The following is an 11,042-nucleotide window of genomic DNA, read 5'->3' as shown; positions in this document are numbered from 1 at the left end:
TATTGCTCACTTGAGCCACTTCCCAGTCTCACGTTCAACCATACCATGAAATTCTTGGAAACAACCAAGTTATCAACCACCCGAATTTCTTATTTTCAATGGGTATGCCCAAAACTTTTTTGGAATGATCATCTACAAAAGTAATAAAGTAGAGAGCACCTCTAAAAGTTCCCATCAGTAACACCATCACATAGGAAATATACGATCCAAAATATGAGATTTTCTATGCAAGACATCTTTAATAACAAAAAAAAGTCTGAACTTGAATCTACTCTTGCCCCTCTGTGCTCTGTGACAAAGTACCTCTGAGCAAGGCATATATCTACGTTCTTTCTTCTCAACTTTTCATTCAGTAAACTGCACCTGACTTGTTCCACTGTAACCTTTTCATCTGCTTTAGGATTATCAAGAGCTTACTGAAATTTCCTGACTGCTAGGCAATGAACTGAGAAGAAACAAAGTTTGCAACTCATCATCAAGAATCGTTGACATAAGAGAGAGTGGATTAGTGATATTCTCAATTTCATTCAGTTGTTCAACAATAAGTGATCCATCCTATACTTCATAGCAACAAGATTTCTGATTAGGAAGGTTTTATTCCTAGTGGTTTTAGTATTCATTTCAATGTAAGAAAACCATGTCAGGATAATCTATATCTCCTCATTATGGTTACGCAAAGATATACCATCATATGCAAAATGAATGCCATACAGAGATCATAAATAATACACAAGTCCTTCCTTCACTTCCAATGCAGCATATGGTCAATCATCATCCAAATTAAGTATAACTTACATTCAGTTCATTATCTTGTCATCGTAGAAACTTGTTTCAGAGAGGAAAACGACCGGACTTCTGGAGCAGAGCTTGGGAACAATACATTGAGCTTATGCATCAAAACATCTGCTTTCGATGGTATTTCATTCAATAAAAACTGTTGGACAATAGGCTTCTTGAACCATTCTAGGACTGAGTCTCCTGGAGCTCTCAGCACAACTTTGCTAATCTCAAATGGTGACTCAACTGAGTGAAGCATCTGAGCCACTACCATCTTCAGTGTTGGCCCTGTCACCAACTTGATGCGCCGTGGAACCACACCGTAGTATAGCATCCTCTTCCTGAACCTATGCAAGGTATGCACCGTTGCCACCAATGCTGCCCCAACAGACAAGTTCCGGACATCCAAAGACCATGCAATATGCTGATCAAAGACAATTGCCTTGGGGAACAACTTGTTCTCATAAGCCACCTTCCAAACGCATCTTGCTCTGTTCATCTGCCCCATTAGTACCAAATAGTTCAAAAGCACATTCACAAAATATTTTGCTGCACTCTCTTCTGCTTCATAATCGATGCCTTGAAAGAACTCCCGAACGAATGATAGCACAGGCTTCTTCCTCTGCTCTGGTCCAGTGAATAGCTCACACAAGAATTCATGAGCCTTGTGCTTTGTAACAGCCATGATCTCCATTATAGCCCGTTCATTCTTCTCCTCCTGACATCGCACCAAATGAGCAAGAACCGAAGTGTAGAGTATCAAATCCACCTTTGCGGCTGATCCCACATAGGTATCCAGCAATGGCTGTGCAGAATCATAGAGCCTGGCCTTCATGCATGACTCAAAAAGCTGCCTTATGATAAAATTATTAGTTCTGATTCCAGCTGAACCCATGAATCGAAGCCATTTCAATGCCAGATCAGTTGAGCCACTCTTGATGTATATCATTAGCACGTCACTTGCATTGACATCCACTGCAAAACCAACAGCTTTCATCTCAAGAAGAACCTTTGCAGCCAAATCCAAGAGTTTCTTGTTGGCTAGAATACTCAGTAAGGATGTAAAGGTGCTCAATCCCGGTCGTAGTCCTGCATTGGTCATTGAATTGTAGAGCCTCATTGCATGATCCACATGTCCAGCAGCAGAGTGCATCTCGATAAGGCAGGCATAGGTGGATGGAGTTGGGAGGAAACCAGACTTCTCCATATCGGCAAAGATGGATATTGCCGCATCAAGCCGTCCAGACCTTGCATGAGCTTCAACCATCATAGTATAAAGACCAAAATTTGGACGAAAGCCAGAGCCTTTCATCTCCAGCCAAAGCTTGAAGCCAGCATCGAGCTTCCCCGCCTTCACCAATGATTCGATTATGGACACGTACATTGTGACAGATGGCCTGTACCCGACTGACTGCATCTCCTGGTAAAGCCCTACTGCCGCCTCAAGCCTTCCTGCCTTACCTAAACAATCCACCAGCGCAGCATATATTGGCAATGCCGGTCGTTCAGTGCCTTGCTTTGTCTTCATTTCCTCGAATAGGCGGAGTGCAGCATCGAGCCGACCGGATTTAGCAAGGGCGGGGAGCATCAGATCATAGGTAGGGGCATCAACAAAGCAATGACTACCCTCCATGGACTCGTAGATCTCGAAGGCCTTATAGGGCAAGCCTTTGCTTAAGAAGAGAATCATGAGGGAATTGTAGGTCTGGGCGTTGATTCCTCTGAATCCGGCATCTCGCAATTTCTTGAAGAAGGAAAAGGCGAGGTCGAGTTTGGAAGATTTGCAGAGATATTGTACGGCGAGGTTGAGGGAAGATGAGAAAGTAGCCGAAGAAGGCTCAGCGTCGGGAAAAGCGGCGGCTTTGATGATGTCTTCGAAGAGGGATTGAATGGCGTCGAAGTCGGCGGCAGCAAAGAGACGATCGAGGAGGAGGACATAGATGGCGTCCGAAGGGACGAACCAGGATTGGCGTCGGGCCCAGCGGAAGAGGGATATCGCCGGTTCGGGGTCGGCAGCGGGCAAGGCCGCGAGGGCTACGGAGAGTATGGATGGGTCGGGGGAGAAGGGGAGCCGGTCGAGGCTGGAGTCGAGGTCCGGGCCCCAGCGCCATCGGCGAGCGAGCTCGACGAGCCTGGCGGCGGCGGAGGAGCGGGGGATGGGGCGGAGGAGGCTGCCATCGAGGACGTGGGCGTCGCGTCCCGGCTCGGTGGGGCGAAGGCCGCGGCCGGAGGCGATGACGCCACCGGACTCGTCCAAGTATAGGATCTCGTCCGTCCACTGGGCCGCTTCCGACGCGGGAATTTGGGATTGCGACTCCGAGGAGGAGGTGCAGAGGCGGCGAGGGTTAAGGATTAGGGTTTCGGAGTGGCGGCGGAGGAGAGGTGGAAGGAGGTTGGAGCTGCGGAGACGGAGGAGGAGCATTAGAGAAGGCTGCTTGCAGTCGGATTGCGAGAGCCGCCGATCAATAAAACCTCTCGTCACCGTAGGGCTTTCGGAAGTTCGGTTTCGAACTTTTCACAATCTTTTTTATCAGCTTATGCAATTATACAAATAAAATTAAATTAAAATAAACTAAAAAGGAAAAAATGAAATCCAATTCGATTTAATTTTAAGATATAATTATTAGAAAATTTAAAAAGAAACTATAAACATTGATCAAGGTGAACCTATGGATCAGAGGTTGAGAGAACGCCACGTGGTCAGGTAGAAATTAGTGGTCGAGGGATCTGTCGGTTTAAATGCACATTTGTAACGGAAAAATCGGCCTGGCTTCCGCCGTTTTTTTATCTATCGTGTTTTCCTTCTTGCCCTCCATCCGCCTCAGGTCCGCCTAATTGCCTTCGCCCACAGCCTTCCCTTCTTCTCCGATCTCGATCGAATCGATCGATCGGGCTGTAGAATTTGGAAGAAGGGGCGAAGAAAATCTGAGCGGCGATCGGTCGATCATGGCGGGGTACCGGACTCTCGAGGTGGCTCTGGTCTCTGCCAAGGACCTCGACCATGTCAACGTTTTCAGTAAGATGGACGTCTACGCCGTCGTATCCCTCGCCGGCGATCCCCGATCCGCCCAGCGCACTCCCACCGACAAGGACGGCGGCAAGAACCCCTCATGGAACGCCACCCTCCGCTTCTTCGTCCCCGTCGACCCGGTCTCGGCCGCTGGCCTCGTCGTCCACGTCGTCCTCAGATCTGAGCGCGCCCTCGGTGATCGGGACATCGGCGAGGTACATATCCCCATCAAGGAGCTCCTCGGCGAAGGGAACACGGCATTGCCCCAGTACGTCAGCTACCAAGTCCGGAAGGCCGACTCTGGTAAACCCAAGGGCGTTCTTAACCTCTCCTACAGGTTTCTTGAACCTTCCGTCGCCCCTAACTATGCGATCGCCCCGCCGAATCCCGTCGAGTACCCCGCCGCTGCGCCGCCTCCGCCTGCTGGCTACCCCGTGCCCGGGACAGATCACAAGCCTGTAGATCCGCCGGCGACAGCGTACCCAGCCCTGGGGACCAGCGCCGCTGCATACCCTCCGTTAGGGAAGGACTCCAAGGTCGGCGAGCCCGTCACCGCTTACCCTGCGCCGGGCAGCAGCGGCACCGCTTACCCCTATTCAGCACCCGCCTCCACCCATCCACCGCCGGGTCCACCAGGAGCTTACCCACCTTACGGTGCTCCGCCGCATTACGGCTACGCCCCTCCTCCACCGGGATATGGGTATCCGCCTCCGCACCAGTATGGCTACGCACCTCCTCCGGCGGGGTACGGATACCCGCCTCCGCCGCAGTACGGTTACGGGGCTGCCGCACCGCCAAAGAAGAGCAAATTCGGGGTCGGACTGGGCGCGGGTCTTCTAGGCGGCGCCCTCGGCGGCCTCCTCATCGGTGATATGATATCGGACGCATCGGCATACGACGCGGGATACGACGCAGGCTTCGACGACGCCGGCTTCTAAACAATGCGCCATTAATCCAGAGTACTCCGTTTACTTTGCGTGCTTCATAATTCGGAGTTTTCGTTCGTTCTGAAAAAAGTGGCGATTTTTCTTCTTTTATTTTCCTTTCTTTGTTAAATATTTTATGGACCCACTTGTATCGCTCACTTGTATAATGTAATTCTCTCGTTTGATGTGTATTTTTCACTTGTATCGCTCACTTTCTACTTGTTTATTTTATTTTTCTAATTACTTGTATAAATAAATAAGAAACTAGACGAATAAATCCTTTATTCTTGTTCAGGAATTGCAAAATTATTAATTGTTGTTTATTCATGTATTTCATCTAAAGTATTGTTTATCAATTGTATATACAAATACTTTTTAATATTTAGCCGCTCTTTGATAATTTTTTTGTTGATGAATATTTATTTTTTCAAGTCAAAAGATGGAATCCGTTATTCAACAGTTTTATACAATCGGTTCTATGACCATAAGTGAGGAGGTAAGTTAAGAAGTTATAGTTGATCCTTGTCCACTTCAATAATTCTGTTTCATTGTAACCAACTCAATTATGTTCTAGGAGCATATTGAATACTCATAAGTCATAATACAACACTCATAAGTCATAATACAACACTATGATGATTCACTTTTTTACGAGTCAAATACCATGGTCTCATCGTTCCATGTTATAAATGGGGAGGGGGAGTCCTTGGGTAAGGTGCGATAGTAAACAATACGCATTATTGAACGCTCGTGGTGTTCGAATCGCTAGTGATGTTGGGATGTTGGACTAAAGACATTTGCATTTGTCAGATTTATTTTGATGACTAGTGGGAGTTGGTAGTTTTAAGATGTGAATATGATGTCTTGGAATTTATTTATTTTTTTTTTAATTTGTTAAAATTTATGTACTAAAAATCTTACCAATTCTTATATTTTAGATAAAGTGTTCAGCTCGACAATTAAGATTCTAAAAATTTATAGATCACTATAATTTTCTATTTATAATTAAAATTTAGATATATTAATAAATTATTCAAAGATTTATTCATAAATCTTAATAAATGAAATTTAGTAGCGTTTAAGTTTTTTTTCTGATACATAAATTTTTTTATTGAGAAATATAAATAAGTAAAATACTAAATTTGTTGTCAATGGATAATTGATTATAATGAAATAAAGTTTCAGGGTGCCCAATCCCTAATTTGGTCGGATCCAAAATCAGTAGTGGTTAATGTGGGCCTCTGATTTTGGGCTCAGTTTTATTTGAGGCCCAATTAATTGTATGGGTACAAATTGAACCAGGATTCAGGCTGTCGATCAAAATGGAGCTAGCCCAATTTGACATATTTGATTCCTTCATCTCTAAATTAGGCTGAATACAAAGATTTCAATATTTCCAATTATTTTTGAAAATAATTTTTAATTAGTATCACATCTATATTCAATATACATAAATCCACGTGGTCAGCAAGAAAATGGATGATTTATGGTTGGATAGTAAATCAAAGTGTGACTCACAATCATTCGTCCATCTTTTATTTATTTATTTTTAATATTTATTATCAATTAATTCTTAAAGTGATCGATTCTATTTTATAAAAAAATTTTGCTGATCAAATGGATGTTTATCTTCGACGTCAAACGCCTTAGATGTAATATACTCGATCTAAGTAAGATTTTGAACTCACGTTGTGTAGAGAGTCCGAGACGATGAGTGTTCATAGGATTCATCATAGCCTAATCGTCAAACGCTTATTTTGATCTTGTATTTTAAAATATTTGAATAATTATTTTAAATTTTATATTTTCCCCAAAATTAATCTTATTTTTTCAAAGAAAAATGGCATAAAATATTTCAAATATCGAATACATAACTCGTAAAAAAAATTTCCAATTTAGAATTTAGATATCAAAATTCCATTAGTTAATGTTTAATTTCCATTTAAAAACTCGAACACATGAATTTAAGAAGATCAATCCACAGCTAAAAAAACTTCGAAACTATGTGATTCTAATCAATACATGAATATCACATTAAGAATATGCTTAGATCCATGCCTTCCATCAACTAATTAAGCATTTAGGCAACTTTTCTTTAATTTGTAGATTTAAATTTTAAAAATTCTTAAACATCAATATAAGCTCTACACTTTTATATCACAAAATGACGACTATCTATTATTGATTATTCTTGCAACAATTTAAAATTATATGTAAATTATTTAAAGAGTTCTGTTTTTTTTTTTAACCAATGCATTAAGAATTGAGTTGTATAATAGCATGGAAGGAGGGTGGTTTAAAATTTCTTTTTGTTTAAAAATATCTTAATTTATATGTGATTGTTGTTGAAAAACAAAATATTGATCATCCATGGAGATAGGTGGTAATTAAATGGATGAATATATATGAAAGATTACCTTGTGAGTGTGCATAAATTGTATTTCAAATTTGTTGATAGTTGAATCAGGAGGAGGACGATCGTATACCTTCAAAATAAATTAGGCGAAGTTGTTGAGATCAATTTCTAATATTGAGTGGGACATGTGTTGAGCTAATAATACGGGCTCAATCTATGTGAAATCATGTTAGGCACAATCCTCGTGTTGAATTAAAATCCACGAACTATAAGGAATAATTTGATGAACATTTTTTCTTTAAATAAATCATAATATTCATATTTTAAATAAAAAGGCTAATTTGATAGTATTTTTTTTATAAAACTTTATTTCAAAATTATTAAATTAACCTAAAAAAAAATAAAATCTATTTTTTTTATCAAGATCCCCAATCTCCTTCCTTTAACTCATATTTTCCGGTGGTCTTATTAATTCCTCTATTTTTTTGTTTATTATTATTATTATTATTATTATATATATATTTTTATAGTTCTGATTTATTCTACTTATTGATTGTATATATTAATATTATTTGTTTTTATGGATTTCTAATGCAACGGGCCTCTAATATCGTGATTAAGTATGCCGTATACGGCCTGACAGTTAAATGGGCTGATTCACACACAGTTCGTGGACACCATTAATATACATCCTGGACTGAGTTGGTTATGAAGGAGAATAAAAGTTTGAATCCTGACGAATTCATGCAATACCCTCTTGCGGACCAACTATAGTTTCTTGATTTTTTTTTTTTGAGACCGCTTTTTTCCATTTTTGCAGAAAAAGAAGGAGTTTTTCCATTTTTGTGTGCAATTAGATCTGCTAACTCCCCATAATCCACTTGAAATTGACTCCTCACAGGACAAAGAAAAAAAAAACTCCTTTATTAAGTCGCACTTAATTAACAATTAATATAATATCAATCAATCTCACGCTAAAAACAGTTTGTTTAAGCATGTGTACTATTCATTGCCGCATCAAGCTTTATTCCTTCCTCCTTTCAAAGAGGGAAAAAAAATTTAATGCGCAACGGAAAAATATTAATTCCCTAAACAGCCCTTCGTCGCCCAATTAAGGCGCAGGATAGCATATGTACACGGGAGCGAACACAGGAAAAGAGCCCTGATTAAGAGGCGCCGAAACCCTAGTCGAGGCTCAGGCCGGCCGGGGAAGACGACGGGAGGTCTTCCGGTAGCGATCGGAGGAGCTCGTCCAGAGCGAGTTCGTCCGCAGTGGCGGAGGAGGACGAGAGGACGAGGAGCCGGCGGAAGAGCGGCACGGGGCAGGGGATCCGGAGCACGCCGCGCTGCTCGTAGCCGTACTCCTGGGCGGAGCGGCGGAGGAGCTCAAGGAAGGCCGGTCGGCCGAGAACCTCAGCGGGGACAGCGAATCGCTCCATCTCCTCGCCGACGCACATCGGCACGTGTCCCTGGGGCACCGTCCGCAGCTTCTGCCGCCCCTTCGCCGCAGGCGGCGAGGCGTACTGCGACGACGAATCCGCCACCCGGGACAGCCGCCGGATGAGCCGCATCGGCATCATCGCCTTCCCGGTGATCGAGATCGGAGAGTGTTTAGGGTTCGACGACCGAAACGAAAGAAGAGGACGAACAGAGCACGAGGGCAGATGGGATTCCTTCTCTCCGCTATTTATATAACTTCCTTCTCCAATTTTAATTGGAAAAAAAAATGAAAGAGAAAAAGTGGATACCTTTTTTTTTTTTTTTGACCAAAACAAAACAAGGAAAAGCGAGGAGTACCCGAGAGGTACACTAAGCAAGAGTGAGCCATTCCCTTCAACACGCAAATCAGCAACCAGTTCTTCTCAGAAACAATACATCCACGTGTCGCCCACATCAGCCATTAGATCCCATCTTAACGGCTGCAGATTCCTAGACCGTGACTTGGAAGAGAGAGGCGCTCCGCGATCAATGTCCGTAGTCCCAGTTGTACGGGTATCATGGAGTCGCGGGCCCCACCCACGTTTCGTTATTTATAGCACAAAAATAAATAAATTTGCACTCTGCAATTGACCAAAACGAACCCATATTTCATCTTTTTTTTTACCCATTCTGGACTGGATATTAGATTTTGACCATTTGGACAAATATTCCATCTAATTTGATGGTATAGGAAAAAAAAAAGAGAGAGTCTTTTCCGGTTCAGAATTCGATAGAAATTTGCAGCAGCATAAAATATATATATATCGAAACGCAAAACCGGATCAAACTGTGGGCGAAATGGATTTCCTCCCGGTTGCGAACCGCAGTTATGAGGGATCACGAGGGCCCACTCCAATTGGACCCCGCCAGGTCCTGTTCCCTTGCGCCTTGCGGGAGTTATTGTCACTGGACCATCGACCTACCCCACCTGTCGATGTGGAGTTCCACCAACGCCGGTCCCACACGGCTTTAGTGAGGCGGGACCCAGAACTCCTGCTCTCTAACCGGTGGGCCCAGGGGCATCCGCCGGTGTCGACCGCGTCGCTTCGCTGTCCTCGCACGTGACCGCCACCTTACCGCATCGACTCCGTTGTCATTCCAGCTCTTCCGCTGCCCGGTGAGACCCACTCCGCACCTACGTTTTTTAATTATTTTAAGAAAATAAATAAATTCATACAATAATTTGATTTTTTTTCCAACTATGCTTCCATTAATCTTAATATTTATATTTTCCCCTGGGCTTCCATTAATTTCAGTTTTTCTCGAAATTGAAATTTTTCTTTCCGTAAACTTGATTTTTGAATAAATAAAAGAGTATCTAAATTGAGGGGGGTGAAAGACAAAGATATTAGACCAACTGTCACAACCGGTCGGATTATTTTTAGATTCCAAAGCGGCCAAAGTCGATCACGGGTGGAACTGCTGCCTCTTGTTTTGGCAAATGCCTCTTCGGTTATAGTTTAATTTTAAAAAAAAAATCAATTCCACCACGTAAATTTATTCTTTTTAAAAGTCCTCCAATATTGTAAAATCACAAAAATGCTCCTATAAATTCATAAAAAAAGAGCAAATAACTAATTAAGTGATATTTTTCAAGATGATGCTTAATCATCATATTGTAATTAAATTTATCTCTTTTTTTAATCAAAATGAGCTCATAAATTTATTTTGCTTTAGAGGATTTAAATTTATCCTTAAATCTTTAAATTTTAGGATATTTTTATTTGAAAATATAATTATTGGGATGAAATCGAACTTCTCCATGATTTATTTTTTACAAAAATTAAAAGGGTGACCTTTCTATTGAACTTGTTAAAAGGATATTCTCTTTTTATTTATTTATTGTCAAATGAAAATCCCATCTTATTTTTTTCTTAAATAATTTTATTTTTATTGTTGTTATAGCCATAAGGTATAATTACTACAATATAAAAAAATGACTTAAACATAATTATAGCAGAGATACGATCTTGACTGCTACAAGTAATTTTGATTTTAATTAAATTTAAGTAATTTTAATCAAATTCATAAAAATATTTTAATATAAAAATACTTTATGAATAATAATTTTGATTAAATTAGAATAATTTAATCAAAATTAACTATTAAATGTCGCAACAATCATAAGTAATATCCAATATAATAATATTTTTGAGATGCACTTTTGATGCCTTTGAGACATGATTAAATCAGTTATTATGGGACAGATTTATTAAAGTGGACTGTTGGATTACGAATTTCACCTTTTGCTGAAATTGAGATGCGCTTTTGATGATAATAAAAATTATATTTTTTTGACGATTTCAATAAAAAAAGGAGCCCTTAATTTTTTTTATAATCAAAATGTGTTTGTAATTAATTTTCTATTTATTTATTCTTGTCAAAACACATTCTATTTCACAAATTTCACCTTAAATTTCACAAATTTTCATTTGAAATCTTACCCGCGAGTACATTTTCCAACAAAACTACATATATATTGTAAACACACTAG

The 11,042-nt window shown here is 40.9% G+C and overlaps 3 protein-coding genes across 3 annotated transcripts; 1 reads left to right on the top strand and 2 right to left on the bottom strand.

The window, feature by feature from the left end:
* Window positions 1–436: 436 nt before the first annotated feature.
* On the bottom strand, window positions 437–3,199 carry LOC141818329 (pentatricopeptide repeat-containing protein At1g79490, mitochondrial-like). The gene has a single exon (XM_074705847.1). The coding sequence runs from the start codon at window positions 3,197–3,199 to the stop codon at window positions 806–808; it is 2,394 nt and encodes a 797-aa protein (XP_074561948.1). The 3' UTR covers window positions 437–805.
* Window positions 3,200–3,612: 413 nt separating this feature from the next.
* On the top strand, window positions 3,613–4,902 carry LOC141818327 (protein SRC2 homolog). Its single transcript, XM_074705845.1, has one exon. The coding sequence runs from the start codon at window positions 3,724–3,726 to the stop codon at window positions 4,723–4,725; it is 1,002 nt and encodes a 333-aa protein (XP_074561946.1). The 5' UTR covers window positions 3,613–3,723; the 3' UTR covers window positions 4,726–4,902.
* Window positions 4,903–8,005: 3,103 nt separating this feature from the next.
* Window positions 8,006–8,738, bottom strand: LOC141818328 (auxin-responsive protein SAUR71-like). Its single transcript, XM_074705846.1, has one exon. The coding sequence runs from the start codon at window positions 8,647–8,649 to the stop codon at window positions 8,254–8,256; it is 396 nt and encodes a 131-aa protein (XP_074561947.1). The 5' UTR covers window positions 8,650–8,738; the 3' UTR covers window positions 8,006–8,253.
* Window positions 8,739–11,042: the final 2,304 nt, after the last annotated feature.

The sequence above is a fragment of the Curcuma longa genome, unplaced genomic scaffold, assembly GCF_044706935.1.
Source record: "Curcuma longa cultivar G26 ecotype Majalengka, Jawa Barat unplaced genomic scaffold, ITB_CL_G26_1.1 contig_24316, whole genome shotgun sequence".
Classification (NCBI taxonomy): Eukaryota; Viridiplantae; Streptophyta; class Magnoliopsida; order Zingiberales; family Zingiberaceae; genus Curcuma; species Curcuma longa.
This window is presented reverse-complemented; position numbering and strand designations above follow the sequence as displayed.

What these genes read in the sequence shown, in the direction of transcription:
- LOC141818329 (XM_074705847.1), bottom strand. Translation starts at nt 3,199, where the DNA reads ATGCTCCTCCTCCGTCTCCGCAGCTCCAACCTCCTTCCACCTCTCCTC.
- LOC141818327 (XM_074705845.1), top strand. Translation starts at nt 3,724, where the DNA reads ATGGCGGGGTACCGGACTCTCGAGGTGGCTCTGGTCTCTGCCAAGGAC.
- LOC141818328 (XM_074705846.1), bottom strand. Translation starts at nt 8,649, where the DNA reads ATGATGCCGATGCGGCTCATCCGGCGGCTGTCCCGGGTGGCGGATTCG.